The 18115-nt window shown below is 36.3% G+C and overlaps 1 protein-coding gene and 1 pseudogene across 4 annotated transcripts in view; one reads left to right on the forward strand and one right to left on the reverse strand.

Annotated features, from left to right (window-relative positions):
- Positions 1-18115, reverse strand: part of CKAP5 (cytoskeleton associated protein 5) — an 88541-nt gene that overhangs the window by 49308 nt on the left and 21118 nt on the right. For all 4 annotated transcript variants that reach the window (XM_045825175.1, XM_045825172.1, XM_045825173.1 and 1 more), the window contains exons 2-6: positions 6411-6504; positions 5684-5877; positions 4155-4361; positions 1109-1280; positions 378-510 (exon numbers count right to left, since the gene is read on the reverse strand). In XM_045825175.1, the coding sequence (XP_045681131.1) occupies positions 378-510; positions 1109-1280; positions 4155-4361; positions 5684-5877; positions 6411-6467 (763 nt within the window). In that variant the 5' untranslated portion in view covers positions 6468-6504. The remainder of the gene's footprint in view (positions 1-377; positions 511-1108; positions 1281-4154; positions 4362-5683; positions 5878-6410; positions 6505-18115) is intronic.
- Positions 12675-13600, forward strand: LOC123809934 (annotated as a pseudogene).

Below are 18115 nucleotides of genomic sequence, written 5' to 3' on the forward strand. Positions count from 1 at the left end.
GTGTTATATGTAACTTATATTTTATTAAATGGCAGTCCTATAAAATGTGACTAGTGAATATAGGTTCTTGTGGTAGCACCCATTGTGAATTTTTTTAAGTAAGTTTTTGAAAGATTCTTTTTTTTTTTTTTAAAGATTCCACTCATTTATTTTTAGAGAGAGAAGGGAGGGAGAAAGAGAGGGAGAGAAACATCAGTGGGTGGTTGCCTCTCACACACCCCCAGCTGGGGACCTGGCCTACAACCCAGGCATGTGCTCTGACTAGGAATCAAATAGGTGACCCTTTGGCTCATAGGCCTGGGCTCAATCCACTGAGCCACACCAGCCAGGGTATTCTTGTGAATTTTTATAGACACCAGTGTTTAAAATTGCCTTACCTCCCTCAGCATCTCCACCAGCAGACTGCTGCTGTTCCAATTTCGCTTCTAGTTCTTGCTGAGAACGCAGAAACCGAGTTGGTTTAGGAGCACCTGTTGGCAGTTTGACCCATTCTTCTTCTAGTTCTTTCAACTACAAATATTATAAAATATTTTAAAAACATTATCTACATCTCCACCATTAGAGAATATACTTATATTTACTAATACAAAAATTTCTTATTTATGTGGTTCTAAATGGGCAAACGAAATAAATTTAAATTTTATACATTTTTTAGCATAAGCCAAACTAATTTCTATTTACGCTACCGAAGATTGACTAATCACACAGAAAAAAGAAAATCCGTTTTTTCCAGACATTTTCATTAGTTCATGAATTCAGTATATTTGTATCAGATAAAGTCTCCAAAACCAATTATAATAAAAAAAGGATAAATGCATTTTGTCCAAACAGATATTAAGTCCTGCTACCAACAGCATTTATATAAAGGGATCTTTTAAACTCTCTAGATTCAACACGAACATACCGGGGTCATCGAATGTATTGTATCTAACTTGAGAGGACAAAGTGACAGCAGAGACAGTTGGCAATGCTCAGAAAAATCAACTGATTTCAAAGTTAAGAATAAAAAATAATTATTTGTAAGGACAGAATATCAACAACAGAGACAAGAAGGAAACATCTTCACATATTAACCTCATACAAAGACAACCGGAAATCTGTGCCTCACCTGGAGGGAGTTTATATTTTGTAACGGGGGTCTCAGCGCATCCCGAATCCACCTGTAAATCTCCACGGCAATTAGTTTGGCTTCATCTCGAACTGCCTTGTCTCGAGACTCAAAAAGTTTTGGCAACACTTTGATAATTGGCTTAAGCAAGATGATTTTGGAACCAAATTCACTAGAAGTAAAAAATTGGAAAAGGAACTGTCAACATGCTGCTTGGGTAAAGTTTCAGCTTTCATTCACTCAAACACAATTCCATACCTATGGATTAATAGAGTTATACAAGTTGAGTTTTAGGGCAGAAAAAAGGGAACTCATATCTGCATCTGTGTTTAAATGTTGTTCTTCCAAGAATAGTATTTAATGTCTTGGGTCCAAAATAATGTTACCATTTTAAAATTAACTTTCTACGTAACCAGACTAGAAATAATTCAAGTCTATAAAGGGCCTACACTTGTGTAATATCTTAAATATACATATATATGGTTAAAAATGAGAACAAATCAATTTATACATATATAGATGAGTGAAATCTGCTTTTAATAAACTTTTTTCTAACAGATTTTATTTATTTTTTAGAGAGGGAAGGGAGGGAGACAGAGAGAGAGACAGAAACATCAATGTGCGGTTGCTGGGGGTCATGGCCTGCAACCCAGGCATGTACCCTGACTGGGAATCGAACCTGCAACACTTTGGTTCGCAGCCCAAGCTCAATCCACTGAGCTACGCCAGCCAGGTTAATAAACTTTTTAACATTTCTTACAATTAAGGTGGTTCACTTTACTCAACAAATCACTAATCCTGGCAGTGCAATATGTTTCATTCCTGACTTCAAAGATATCACACTATAACTCCAGGGAACTTAAATCTTTTTGCTTCTGTTTTCCACAGGGAAAATAATAACATTCTGATTTCTTTTAAAAAGGTAACATATTCAACCTCATATAATTGTCACATACTACATTTTTAAGTTCAACGGCCAAATTTAGCATTCTGATTCACTGCTAACAATTCTGAATAATATTCTAGAACAAAACAAATTTAATTATGAACAAACACTGAAATTCTCTAGTAAGAGCCATATATATTATTTATCTATTATCTAATGTGAACAGATTTATCTCACATGTATAAACACAACAAAGTTTTTCACTAATAGCTACTGACATATTCCAATAGGCCAAAGAAGGATACTGTGAAAATACTCTCCCTAGAAAGTGATATTTAACAAGCCAAGCCACCTGTTTGTGTAAATAGTTTAAATATAGATATCTTAATATGAAACTAAACTACCAAGACTGCCTTATGGTGAAGATAAACCATTCTTTTTAGATCATGGTGCCTAAAGAATCGACCATTTGGAATTCTTAGTTTTCCCTTACATTATTACTATTTCATCTGATTTTTGTTTGTTTGTTTGTTCCACTATTCTGGCCTGCTTCTGAAAGATTTAAAAAAATATGGAGCAGGTCCACATGGAAAATACCTTAACAAAACAAAAGCTAATTCTGGCACTAAACACATTGCTATAGAAAAAACAAAAGGGTTCCAGAAGTCCATTTTAGGGGCCATAGAATATATTCGGTTTCCTGAAATTATCACTAACATAGACGGCTTAAGGAAGCTCTGGAACCTAGGATTAAACAGTTGACCTCAAGGTTCTTGAAGGTCTGAAAGAACTATCTAGTTCTACTTGTAGATTCTGAGATGTTTTAGGACAAATAAAGAACCACTGAGGGATGGGACTAAATAACATTTATAAGACAGATGTAAGAAGATATACCTAACTTGTTCTTTTTCTACCCTTATTCTCCTAGTCACCTTAAAATGAAGTAACCAGAGTTTACAGCATTCTAGATTAGAAACTTCTAATTAAAAGGCAGATTACTGTATAATACATATTTTATTAGAGATCCAATACCAAGGACAGAACAGATCTACTGATACAAGCACAGTTTTAACTTCCAAGTCAATTCACTAAATTTTTAAGATAAGAACAAGCATACTATTTACTATTCATAAAAGCACATGACTGCTCTTCTATAATAGGCTAGACACAAGGAAACATTTATCACACAAGAATCTAAGTGAAAGTCAAATGTTATAAAAGAACATCATGAACCAACCGAAAGACAATGTAAAAGTTTAAGACTTATAAGTTGAGGATAGTTTAACAAAGTTAAAAAATTTTGATACTTTGATATAAGACAAGCACCAAAGGAAGCATTTTCTTTCTCTAAGAAGTAGGTCATATACAAAATCACAACAGAGTTGAGATGATCTTCACTTCCATAGGCCACACATTTAAGGTTTCACGAGAGCTGTTTTCTAAAGTATCTCATGTGAATGGTTTTGGATATCAGATTGGAAGGACTGCCAAATCAGAACAAGTTAGTGGCCTGTCTAATTCAGATTTGCATAGCAAATTACAACTACTTGTTCCTGAAATAGATCCCATTCATGAAAAACTTCTAAAAAACAAGAAATTTTAGAGCTGAAAATAACTTACTACATAAGAGTACAAGTTATTTTCTATTCGCTGTTGCTATAATTCTGTTTAAAGGCATATAGCATTTGCTTCTACTTTATAAAAAGGCACCTAAACTAACGTTTGCTTTAACCATCAAACTGTGTCTCTAGGCAAACTTCAAAGTATATAAATTTATGCCTAAGGACAGCTAGAGAGAAAGAGCTGCTTAAATAACCTGAGGAGTGCTTTTCCACAAAAAGGCCAATTCATAATCTGAGAATAAGTCAGAAATACCCCGTTTTATCTTCATTAGAAAGAAATTAAGATAAAATAACTATGTGACACACTTGAGGAGGCTGAAGGTTAAAATTACTGAATACAAAGTCCACACTTGAGGAGTGAATTCGGCTTTTCCAGGTCCCTCTCCTGGTTGGTACGGCATGCCAAGTCATGTCTAGCAGTTTTCATTTCTGTTTAAACCAGAAACCCAAACTCAACTGAGATACTAGAGTTAACAGAACTAGAGCTAAATGAAAAATAAATAAATAAATAAATAAATAAATAAATAAAAAATCTTACCTTAAGGCTTTCCTCAGTGTCTCTGTGCAGGCCACGATAATCTTGGGGTTCTTATTGTCCAGGCCTTTCAGGAGCTCTTCTTGCACAGCCTCTCCTTTCTCAATCTCTATGTACATGAGACAAATCTCGATGCCTAGCTCCTTGGCTCTGGCTTTGGGCTGGTTGAAAACTTTACTTACAACACCTGATACAACTTCTCCTGTGGTTCTGTAATAGAGATTATGAACAAGAGCCACACACACAAGAGCACACTTTAGTAGAAAGAGCTGGAAAAAGGCCAAAGGTGGGTGTGGGGGACATGTACTTTTTAAAATGCTTAGGAATAATGTAAACGAGTTTCCAATTTATTAATTATGTTTGAGAATATTAAAAACTTATATAAAAGTTTAAGACATGTCACACCAAACAATAATCCAGAAGCACAGATTGTTTATAAATGTAAAAAACTCAAACAAGAAAGCAAAAATCCCTTGAAATTCCACTATCCAGAGAAAACTACTTTCAACTTTTTGGTATCCATCCTTCCAGTCCTTTCTATATGCGCACATATACATATACATGTGTACATATATGTATATATACAGATATACACACACTATACAAAAATAAGATTATAAATTTCTTGATTTTTGTGAAATTTTAAAAAAAGTAATTGTAAACACTCAAGAGAACGTCTTCACAGAAGGAATGGATATGCATGCACCTTTAGCAACAAAAGGCTGCTCCCAACTTCTTGGCAAGACTACAATAACTTTACTGCTTTAAGTCTCTTCGAAATTAAATAAAACCTATGCTATCGGAAATTAGAGGCATATGCAGCATTTGTCAAAAACGTTTCTGGTATCAGAAAAAAGTGAAATTAAAAAAAACAACAACGATTTATTTCACTAATGGCAAGGGAGACTTGACGGTATTAACAAAACCCTCAAATCAAGGGCCCCCACTGATGGGTGTGCATGTGGGCAAGCTCCTTTCAACGATAGAAAGACTGGAGTTAGAAAGACCAGGTTTAAGAGGTGTGGGAGAGGAGTCACAGGGTGAAATAGAAAGATACCTAATGACCACAGGGTACAGATGTGACTCTAAGATCACCCAGCTGGTATATTATTAGACCAAGATTTTTGTAAAGCCCAAATATTTTCAGTGCAATTCTGATAATTTCTTTGCTGACAGCCTCTCAGTTTTTTCTAAAAGCTACTGAAGATTTTCCTTCTTAGTCTAGAGTAATTTCCATGTAAAAGGATTACAAGGAAAAAACATCACTTGTTCATCAAACTTCACAGTAAAAACTCAAGATCTGACTTCTAATTTGTTCCTTTTTAGAGATCTCACATACCATTCAGACTTCTGAGAACAGATAAAGACAGAAAGAAAAAAAAAAAAAACAAGTACCAAGGAAGTACGAAAGAAGATTAATATATTCTAAGAGTGCTAATAACTAAGAACAGGGATATATGAATATATATAGATTAATCCAGGTAGCACCAGACAGGGATTTTTAACAGCAGAGTTGAAAAGAAATTACTTACTTTCCTGCTACATGAGCATTTTCGACATAAACAAGTGCGGCTTCTAATCCTTTCAACTGAACCACTGCATTGGAATCAGTCACAAATTTTTTAATCAATCCTAAAAATTTGGACCATTCTGGGCTCTTTTCATCTCTTATTTTCTGGAAGATCTTCAAGGCCTCTTCATACCCATTTAATCTTGCTTTCCACAGCTAAAAGAAAGTAGTGTTTTGAAAAACAAAACAATAATATTATTATTATTTATTGTTAATTGGGGAGGGAGAGAGAAATAACCACCCTATACCAGGATATCTGAACAAAGGATGCAATAAGTTGAAACAAAAAAGGAGTTTAAGAAATTCAGATAGTTTTTAAAAAAGATTGTCTAATAAACCTTTCCTTGTGTTTTAATATTTGAGATATTCTGCTAAGGTCATCTAAAATTCATAACAGGCCATTATAAATGTATCTCAGTTAGATACAAAGCTTTCAAGTATTTGTTACTACTTCATCAGAATATGGCATTAAAGATGTGACAACTCAAACATGAATCATCCTGCTGAAACTACCCAATCTCCAAAGTACATTGCTTTTCAGTTGTACTGTGTACAGCTTATAGTTGTACAGTTGTATAGTTGTATAGTTTAAAGCTACTCATTGGGTAGCTTTAAACTATATGCTACACAATATAACTGCTGACAAAATTAGCAATGACACCGAAATCTGAGTTCCAGAAAAGTCTCACCTTGTGTTCACATTTCTGATCAACTGGTAGCTTCAGCCACTCGCTATCATCTCCCATTGTGCTTCCAGTTTCTCCTTAGAGTTAAGCGTAATTCCTAATTAAATAAAAATTGATGTCTATTAACTCTAGGGTTAAGCAGTCTCTTAAGACAAAATTAGTTTTCTGACATGTCTATTTTATCATGATGCACCAATAAGATTAAAAAAGCCCATTCTTTGTTTATATACACCTTAACAGAGGATTTTAAAAGTAAAAGCAAGAAAAAATAAGTCAACTGAAAACTCTAGACAGATATTTGTTTTTTAAAAATTATACTTATATAGTTTCCCAAATGGGAACTTCTTAGATTATATAACAAAGCTAGAATGAAACTGAAGAGCTGAGCTACTTGGCCTTCTAAAAGGGCAAGAGAAGATGACCCTGGCCAGGTAGTTCAGCTGTTTAGAGCATCATCCCAATATGCCAAGGCTGTAGGTTGGATCCCCAGGCAGGGCAGATATGAGGAGTAACCAATGAATGCATAAGTGGAACAACAACAAAAAAATCAATGTTTCTCTCTATCAATTTTTAAAAAAAGACAAGAGAAGAAGTTCAAAGAACGCCATTCTTTCAGCTGTTAAACAAAAATTCCTTATAGAAAGTATTCAATATGGAAAACTCTCAATGCTACCCAGCTCTCTAATTCTGGTAAATATGACTTCAGTCAATATGTTTATGTAAAATAGTGAAAAAATAAATCCCTGAATAAACTATTCCTTTATTTTTTAATTATACTTTATTAATTATGCTATTACAGTTATCCCAATTTTCTCCTCGAACTATTCCTTTATAAACTTTATATTTAAACAATTTTTAGTGAGGTTTACAGTCAACATTCCTTTAATAATTTGTGCTACTGTTTAGATAACATTTCTTTCTGATTATGAAAGTACATATGCTAACTGCAGAAAATCTGGAAAGTACAGAAAATATATAAGGAAAGAAAGTATTAAACAAAATTTCACCCCCTTGATGAATACTAAAGTGTGTGTCCACTTGAGTCTTCCAAGTTTTTCTCAATGCACAGTGTATAAATTACATGAGAAAAAAAAAGAGGGAAATCTTTTTCTTATATGCTCACATTCTCCTATATTTGAGAACCTGATGATGCTTAATTATCTGCATAACACTACAGGCTGCATAGCACTACATTTTTATCATCAATCCTACTGTTGAAATTTAAATTGCTTCCAATATTTCAATATTATAAATAACATAGAGGGATTCTGCTTATTTCTCCTGTCTATCCCAGTCCTGGTCTGACATAAATATATCTTCAACAAATGTTTGTTTAATGAATGTATACCTTGATAATGCCTATCTTGAATCAGGCATTGTGCAAAGTACTTGTTAAGCATGTTGATTCATTTTGTACTAACAACTACATGAAAGATATTCTTTCCACTTTATATACTAGGCTCAAAAAGATTAACTTGCCTAAAACAACAAACCTGGCAGGCAGTGAGATCACACTAAGATTCAAAGTCTATGCCTCTTCTTTTATAACCTGTTCCCTCCCATGAAAATGTAGGAAATGTTCCAAGAAGAGTTAAATACTCAAAGACTGAATTGTAAAAGTTTATCAGAGTAAGTGGAACTTTCTTTAAGAACGCTCTAAAGTTCCCAGGACCCTGTAAAATAACAGCAGTACATTTTAAACTAGGAGTCAAACCTTAATAGAGGACAGAAACTCTAATACAGCAATGGAGTAGATAAAATAGTACAATAGTTTGGAAAATAGTATGGCATTATTTAGGTTGAAGATGCACATACCCTGCTATCCAGAAACCCCATGCCTAGGTATATACACCCTAAATATTGATGAAGACCTATACAAGGTTATTCACAGCACTGTTGTTCATGAAAGTGAAAAGTTGGAAACACTTCACAAGCATATCAAAAAGAATGAATAAAATAGTGGTATATTCATGCAGTGTGATATTATATAGCAACAAAAATGAATCAACTATGTAGTACTTCTCCAACTCTACAGTGAGGGACCAGTCCTTTTTTGGTAATTTTTCAAACAGTTGTACATGGATGTTTGTCAAATACAATAAAAATTAATTATGAGATCTCTGTATTTTTAAAGTTCCCCAAGTAAATGAAAAATAGTCCAGTCACCATGTAAAACAATTTAGTGGTTCCTTAAAAAGTTAAACACAGAGTAATATGGTTCTGTAATTCTACTCCTAGCTTTATATCCAAAAGAACTGAAAACAGGTACTCCAATAAGTACACATACATGCATGTTCATAGCAGCACTATTCACAGCAGGCAAAAAATAGCCCAAACGTCCATCAATGGATAGAATAAACCAATTGTGGTATGTACATACAATGGGCTGTTACTCGGCCATAAAAGGGAGTGAAGTTCTAATACGTGCTACAACTGGATGAACTTCACAAACACGATGCCAAGTGAAAGAAGCCAAACACAAAAGGTCCCATACTATACGATTCCATTATATGAAAATATCTAGAATTATAATAGAGCGATTCATACAGACAGAATGCAGACTGGTGGTTGCCAGGGGCTGAGGAGAGGGGGAATTGAGTAGAAACTGCTTAGTGGCTAAGGAGTTTTACTGCAGAATGATGGAAATCAATTTACTGCAGTTTCGGAACTAGATGGAGGTAGTGGATGCATAATATTGTGAATGTATGAAATGCCATTTGAATTGTTCATTTTAAAATGGTTAAGTTTTATGTTATGTGAATTTCACTTCAATAAATTATTATTTTTTTAAGTCCCAAGATGATCTAATGTGTAGCCTAGGATGAAAACATCTAACATTACTTTCTTGGCCCAAGTTGAGCTGCAAAAGCAATCTTTCCCCATTTGTTTTTCAAAGAGAAACACTCAACGAAATCTTTTAAACCATTTCCCAACCAACAGAATGTCAACAACAATATTCAACTGTCAGTATTCTATGAGTTCACTATAATACTTTTTCTCCTGTTCATTACTTTTGGAAACACGAAGAAACAGGTTATTCAGCCAAAGTGCCTCAGAAAATTTAGATGCCATTGTTATACTTTCTGAAATGGCTTCTACCATGTTATAGTCTGAGTTTTTAAAAGTTGGTGTTTATGATCTTTCTATTGAAAGGAAAGGCCTGCTTCATTCCCAAGCCTCCCAGTCACTGAATAATGGATGCAGTGTTTGTGCAAGCATGTGATGCTGAGGACTCCTGCTCTGCCTCTGTGTTTGTCTTCTTCCAGGATTGATCCACTAAGGAAAAAAGCACTTCTCCACTCATTTTTCCCCATAATTATTTTAGTTATAAAATTAATTTTAGAATTTAATTTTTACATATCTAAGAAAACATACGCAATGAGAGTTATGAAGCACTACAATAAAGTTGACCTACCACCCAACCTGAAAATTAGAAACTATCAATATTATTACTGTACCCACTCATTTCTTTCCTACTCCATCCTTCTCCCCACAGAAGCACCTCCCTGAATTTGTTTAGTTCTATGCTGTAGTTACAGTCACATATTCCTAAACACCAAAATTAACTGCACTTGTGAGCTTTAGAAAGTTGTTATCTTATTGTTTGTAATTCTCCATAACTTGCTTTTGCCATTTAAAATTTCATTTGTAAAATTAATCCACGTGGTGTACTACAACTCAGAGCTACTCAAAGTGTGGTTCAAAGATGTGTGCTGGTTCACAAACTTATCATTCAGAGATAAGTACAGAAATACAGATAAGAGTTTAGAAACAGCCACAGAACCTACTCTAGCTTCTTTTATTATGGTGGTCTGAGGAACTGAGAAACAGGTTCGGTGAGGGTAAAGTATAAAATGCAATAAGGAAAGTAAGGGGTGTAGAGTCAGGCTGCAAAGTAGTTAAGATCAGACCCTACAAGGTCTTATAAGCAATGTTAAGGAATTTGGACTTTATCCCAAAGGTAAAAGGAGATTTTGAAGGATTGTCAGTAGAAAAAAAAATGCACATTCTATCAAACTTGCTTTGTTTGAGGACTCTGTAATGTGAATGTAAAAGCAATGTGAAGAATGGCTCGGAAGGCAGTAACAGTGGAGGGAAATCAGGAGGCTGTAGTCTAAATGAAAGATGATGGTAGCCTGGACCTAAGGGTGGTAGTAGGAATGCTGATGGAGAAAAATGGATGGATTAAGGAATGTCAAAGAACGTCCTTACTGAGTGAATGCAGAAGGGGTGGAAGAGAGGGATACAGATGAATTTGGACAAGCCGAGTTTGAGATGAATGCTAGAGAAGTGTGCAACAGTCACTTATATGGGAGAGGCTGGTCTGCAATAGATTTCTTGATTCCTAGTTTGGTGAAATTCCTATAATTTATCTGTATCTGGTTTCTAAATGATCTACAGTGAAAACTATTCATACTTTATAAATAATAAGATTTATTTTGGTGATTATTTAACTCAATGAAAATATGAAGAGTGAATGAGAATATATATAAAAGACAAGTTTATTTGCCTCCAAAACGGCTCAGGTAATTTAGAGAAATTTAAAATGCCGTTAGTTGAAGCCCTGGCTGGCGTAGCTCAGTGGATGGAGCGTGGGCTGGGAACCAAAGTGTCCCAGGTTCGATTCCCAGCCAGGGTACATGCCTGGGTTGCAGGCCATAACCCCCAGCAACCGCACATTGATGTTTCTCTCTCTCTCTCTCTCTCTCTCTCTCTCTCTCTCTCCCTTCCCTCTCTAAAAATAAATAAATAAAATCTTTAAAAAAAATAAAATAAAATAAAATGCCGTTAGTTGGTAAAAGGAAATCATCCCTAATCAGCAGCAGCCTAATAATCAAGCCTAACTACTCAGTTGGGCCTTAACACACTGTTAAGCTGTCTTTGGTTAAGAGAAGAATGGTTACATGTTTAACTGTAACTTGGAGTTACTCATGAAGTTCAACTCTCCCTCCCATTCCACTGAGAGCTGACTCTACTAGCTGAAAAGGAAAATCTTTCTTTGCAATTAGCAAAAAAATAAATAAATAAAGGGTAGTGAATTGTGATCTCCATAACTCCTATTAGTTCTAAATGTCTGACTACATAATTCAAGAACATTTGGGGTGGGGCAGGTCATTAAAGTAACCACTATTTAAAAGCTAAGCTTTGCCTCTACTGCAAATTTTAATCATTATCACAAAGGAAAGTAAAGGCCCTGGGAACATTCAGAACATATTGAAAAAAGTAGTAATTAGTAACCTCAGAGTTAGTATAAAATAAAATGTGTATAGAATCAAAGTTAACAATTTCATGAACTGTCACACAAGTTAAAAGCTTGAATGGTTTCTTCAGAGAAAAGCAGTGCTGTTTTCTTTTTTCTTTTGATTTGAAAGAGAGAGACATTGATTTGTTGTTCCATTTATTTGTGCATTCATTGGTGGTTTCTTACTATGTGCTCTAACTGGGACAATGCGCTAACTGAGCTATACAGCCAGGGCCTACTGTCTTCAATATACACAGCAAGTTGAAACCAAACTATCATTCATAATAGCTGAAGAATGGAAACAAGTCAAATGTCCATCCACTGATGAATAAATAAAATGTGGTAAATCCATACAAGAATATTACTCAGTAATAAAAAGAAATGAAGTGCCATAAAGAACTTCTAAAACTCAACAACAACAACAACAACAAACCCTGGGCAAAGGACTTGAATAGACATTTCTCCAATGACCAATAAGCACATGAAAAGATGTTCAACATTACTAATCATTAAGGAAATTCAAATCAAAGCTACAATTAGATATCACCCCACACCCATTAAGATGCTACTATAAGAAAAAAAAAGTGTTGATAGGGATATGGAGAAATTGGAAACCCTTGTACACTGTTGGTGGGATGTAAAATAGTGCAGCTGCTGTGAAAAATAGTATGGCAGTTCCTCAAAAATTAAAAATAGAATTACCATATGAGCCAGCTATTCCACTTCTAGGTTTATGCCCCAGAGAATTGAAAACAGGTTCTCAAGAGATATTTGTACACCCATGTTCATAGCAGCATTATTCACAGTAGCTGAAATGTAGAAGCAACCCAAGTATTCATTGATGGATAAGCACAAAGTAGTCTACACATACACTGGAATACTACTGAGCCTAAAAAAAGTAAAGAAATTCTGGAATTTGCATGGGGGCTTGGTTATAGTGTGGTGAAAGGTGGAGTGAGGGGGCAAGGTCGAAGTGAGTTTGGCAAAACTCTCCTCCCCTCGCCCCACTGCGTCGGACAGTATGAATGTGGTGTCTGAGGGACGATGTTTTCTCTGAGGCAGCGCTGGAAAACAAGCTGTCAGACTTGAGCAACCTTGTCCCTGTGACTCATCCACCACCACCTGAAGCACTCTGGCTCTATCATCACTGTGCTGGAATGGGAGCTGCCTAAAACCATACCAAACATGAAGCTTACCTTTCTCTACCTAGCCAATGATGTCACTCAGAACAGCAAAAGGCAGGGGCCAGAGTTTACAAAGATTTTGCACCAATTAAGGTGGAGGCTTTTAAGCACATTTCAAGTGAAACTGATGAAAGTTGTAAGAAACACCATGGAAGAATTATCGAACCCGGAGGAAAGGTCTGTTTATGAAAATGATGTATTAGAACAATTTAAGCAAGCTCTGTGTGGCTATAAGAAGGCTAGGAAGCGAAGTTACGAACAGATAAAGGTGGATGAAAATGAAAACTGTTCATCTCTAGGATCTCCAAGGGAACCACCACAGACTCTAGATCCCATTAGAACATTACGAGATCTAGTAAATGCTGCTTCAGGTGATACGGCAGTTCAACAGAGGATAGCTTCTTCACTTGTTTAAGTCCAAGAAACATCCCTACTAGATCACAGATAAAGAATCCGGAGAAAGGCTTTCTAAAATGGTAGAGGATGTTTGTATGTTGTTGCAGATTACAATGGCAGATTTGCAGCTGAAATAGATGATAGGAAGCAACTCACTAGAATGTTAGCAGATTTTCTTCATTGTCAAAAAGGAAGCCCTTGCAGAGAAAGAACATAAACTGGAAGAATATAAACACAAGCTAGCCAGTTTCCCTGGTGTGCAAAGAACTCAGGTCCCGATCTAGAGCCTGTCAGATTTATCTCAATTGCCCAGTGTCACTGGCAGCCACATGCACCTACCCTTTGCAGGGGACATCTACAGTGAAGACTGATGATCAGTCTCTTTCCAGGGCCTAGGACTTTGCAGGACATGGAGATGGGATAGGTGGATAGTCCAGTAGCATTATTTTTGTATATTGTTGAGAGTGACAGTAACAACAACAAGACAATCTATAAAATTGTTTAAAACATTGGTTTACTATTTCACTGGTAAGTTAACACGACAATTTAAACAAAGTGATGATCTGTGTATATTAATAAGATCACTACTAGTGATTATTTTCAAAAGATTTCATGTAGACTTCTGGCCAAGATGGAGGCACACTGTGCCTCCTCGCACAACCAAGATAGAGATAACAATAATTTAGAAAGAGAATAACAACCAGAACTGACAGAAAATTGAACTGTATGGAAGTCCGACAACCAAGGAGTTAAAATAGACCCATTCATCCAGGCCGGTAGGAGGGGCAGAGTCGGGCAGCCAGGCATGGGTTGCAGCACAGAGAGCAGAGAGCATTGGGACCAGGTGCGTAACGCATCCGGGGCGTGCAAGACCGCAGCAGGTGGACCCTGACCACACAAGTGGCAGCTGGTAGACCCCAGCCCAGGGGTGGTAACCGGCAGGCCTAGTGAGGCGGTGATTGTGAAGCAAGGCACTGCCGCGCAACCCAGGATCTCAGCACTGGGAAACAGAGCTTTGGGGCACTGATTAAAAACACCTGTCGGGGTTGAGGCGCAGGGAGAGACTCCCAGCCTCACAGGAGAGATCCCTGCAAAGTCCCACAGTGTGCACAAGCTCACCCACATGGGAACTGGCACCAGAGGGGCCCAGTTTGCTCAGGGGAAGCAGCAGAAGGGACTGAGGTCCGACTGAGACAGGAGCAAGCACCAATGTTCCCTCTCAGACCCCACCCTCACATACAACATCACAACCCAGAGACTGGGGTACCCTGCCCTGGTGAACACCTAAGGCTCCGCTCCTCATATATAACAGGCTTGACCAGACCAAAGGAAAAAAAAAAAGATGGTTCAAACAGAATTGAAAGCTCTGCAACCAGTACTTTTAAGCAACCGAGAGATAGCCAACCTATCAGATGCACAGTTCAAAGCACTGGTGATCAGGATGCTCACAGAATTGGTTGATTTTGGTCACAAATTAGATGAAAAAATGAAGGCTACAATAAGTGAAATGAAGAAAAATGCACAGGGAACCAACAGTGATGGAATGAAAGCTGGGTCTCACATCAATGGAGTGGACCAGAAGGAAGGAAAAAAAAATACAACCAGAAAAGAATGAAGAAATAAGAATTCAAAAAAATGAGGAGGGGCTTAGGAACCTCCAGGTCATCTTTAAATGATCCAACATCTGAATCATAGGGGTATCAGAAGGAGAAGAGGAAAGCAACAAGTGGAAAACTTATTTGAACAAATAATAAAGGAGAACTTCCCCATACTGGCAAAGGAAATAGACTTCCAGGAAGTCCAGGAAGCTCAGAGAGCCCCAAAGAAGTGGGACCCAAGAAGGAACACACCAAGGCACATCAGAATTACATTAGCCAAGGTAAAAATGAAGGAGAGAATCCTAGAAGCAGCAAGAGATAAGGAGACAGTAACCTACAAAGGAGTTCCCATCAGACTGTCAGCTGATTTCTCAAAAGAAACCTTGGAGGCAAGAAGGGACTGGAAAGAAGTATTCCAAGTCATGAAAGACAAGAACCTACATCCCAGATTGCACTATCCAGCAAAGCTTTCATTTAGAATGGAAGGGCATATAAAGTGCTTCTCAGATAAGGTCAAGTATAAGGAGTACATCATCACCAAGCCCTTATTTTATGAAGTATTAAAGGAACTTATCTAAGAAAAAGAAGATAAAAAACATGTATAGTAAAATGACAGCAAACTCACAATTATTAACAATCACACCTAAAACAAAAACAAAAAGAAGCTAAGCAAACAACTAGAACAGGAACAGAACCACAGAAATGGAGATCACACGGAGGGTTAGCAACAGGGGAGTGGGAAGAGGAGAGGGGGGAAAGGTACGGAGAATAAGTAGCATAAATGGTACTTATGGTAGATGGTAGGTAGAAAATAGATGGTAGGTAGAAAATAGATAGGGGGAGGGCAAGAATAGTATGGGAAATGTAGAAGCTAAAGAACTTATGACACATGGACATGAACTAAGTGGGGGAATGTGGGTGGGAGAGGGTGTGCAGGGTGGAGGGGAATGAAGGGGGGGTAATGGGACAACTGTAATAGCATAATGAATAAAATATATTTTAAAAAAGATAAAGAAAAATCTATGAAATGTTAACTTTAAAAAGTATAAAAAAAGAATTCTTACACTTTTTTTTTGATCCAGGGCCTTGTGAGAAATTCCATGTTTCTATTTCCTCACTTATTTTCAAATGTTTTTATTTTCTTCAGTATCTAATCACAGCATAGTATGTAATTCTTAAAGGGTAAGAGCTAATCAGGAGTTGGATGAGACTTGATTATGGTATAGTTAGGACTTGACTGTAGAAGAGACTAAGAGTTTCCCCAATGAAAATATCAGTTCTGTGCCTCTCGATGCCTTTGATTCCTTATTCTTTAGAGGTCAGTAATTTAACACTAAACATGGATGTCATTTTTAGGGTCAGATCTTAGAGAAAAGTTTCCACAATAGCACCATAGGAACTCCATTCCAACTGCCAGTATATAATAAGAGGAGTGTTAATACAAACCCCCTTGATTAAACTGTTTAGAAATAGGTGATTAGATTAATATGAATTGGTTGGAAAATGTTATAAATCTTAACATTTTTCCAAGAGGATGGCTTTCATTCTAGAACTGATTTCTGTGAGATCAATCTTCTTTTAACATAATTGATACCTTTAAAGCCATCTATAGGATTAAACAAAACAAAATAATGATACTTTTATTATTCCCATAGCCTTTAACTTTAAAAACAATAGTATTTTTAGCTCTAACATCTTGAAGACACGATATTCATTAATGTTCAGTAAAGTAGCTTGGAACATTTTTAATGTTTCCTTCAGGTTTTGAATGACTGTATATTTGGAAATTAAGCAGTGCTGGACTACAGGGAAGATCTGGTAAATATTCTATTTGTATATTTAGAGTTACCAAAGCAATGTACTTTTACCTTTCTTTAACCCTGTGTGTTAGAGCAGTTGCATGCTCTCCTGCTTTCTTCTTAAATCACAATGTTAAGCTGTGAATTTGTATTCAATAATGACTTAAAAGAAACCTTTTCATTCATTACTTTACATATTAGGCAGTTTTCATTGTAAGCAGATTCAAATAAGATAGTCAATAAAACACCTTTAATTCCCCCCCCACCCAATAAAGGAAAGAAATTCTGACGTGTTATAACCTGGATGAACCTTGAGGTCATTATGCTAAATGAAATAAGCCAGTCACAAAGAGACAAATATTGTAATATTCCACTTATATGAGGTGCTTAAAGTCATCGAAATCGTAGAGACAGAAAGAATGGTCATTTCCAGTAGATGGATGGAGTAAGGGAATAGTGGGTTATTGTTCAATGGGTATAAAGTTTTATAAGGTGAAAAGATTGTGGCAATGGATGGTGATGATTGTCGTACAACATTATCAATGTATTTGACACCACTGACCTTCACACTTAAAAATGGTTAAAATGGTCTCTTTTATGTTTATTTTGCCACAATTAAAAAAATGAAGTACTGATACATGGTACAACATAGATGAACCTTGCAAATATGATAAGTGAAAGAAACCAGTTACAAAGGACCACATATTGTATATTCCACTTATATGAAATATCCAGAATAGGCAAATCTATAGAGACAGGAAGTAGATCAGTGGTTGCCTAGGGCTGAGGTGTGTGGGGATATTAGGAGACTAGGGGGTATGGAGTTTTTTTCTGAGGTAGTAAGAATATTCTAAAATTGACTGTGAGCCCTGGCTGGTGTGGCTCAGTGGATTGAGCACAAACCAAAGGGTCATCAGTTCGATTCCCACTCAGGGCATATGCCTGGATTGCGGGCCAGGTCCCCAGTAGGGGGCATGTGAGAGGCAACCACACACTGATGTTTCTCTCTCTCTCTTTCCCCCTGCCTTCCTCTCTCTAAAAATAAATAAATAAAATCTTTTTAAAAAAGCCAATCTCAAAAAACATTGAATTCAATAAAAAAACCCCCAAACTAACAAAGTTTACTAATAAAAGTTCTTAGGAAATAAGATTTATTTGTTAAAGTGACCAATCACTTTACAAGTGCATAGGCTGGCGGTAAAGGTTAGAGTCCCTTCTCATAGTAGGACCTAATAATAAGGAATTACTCCATTCCAATTTCACCTAAAACATTCGTTCACTGAATTTCCATTATATGCTCAATGAGTTCACAGGAGTAACAAATAATATGTGTAAATAAATAATAATACAAAATACAGTGTATATGAAAAGTGACATTAGCAAGGGACAAATGAAGGTTATGAGAACTCAAAGACAGGATTAACCACCAGTGAGGGAGGGATGGTCAGTGAAAATCTCACAGAAAGGATGACATCTGAGCTTAGTGATG

This window comes from Phyllostomus hastatus, unplaced genomic scaffold (genome assembly GCF_019186645.2).
Source record: "Phyllostomus hastatus isolate PE091 unplaced genomic scaffold, TTU_PhHast_1.1 phas_scaffold_585, whole genome shotgun sequence".
Lineage (NCBI taxonomy): Eukaryota > Metazoa > Chordata > Mammalia > Chiroptera > Phyllostomidae > Phyllostomus > Phyllostomus hastatus.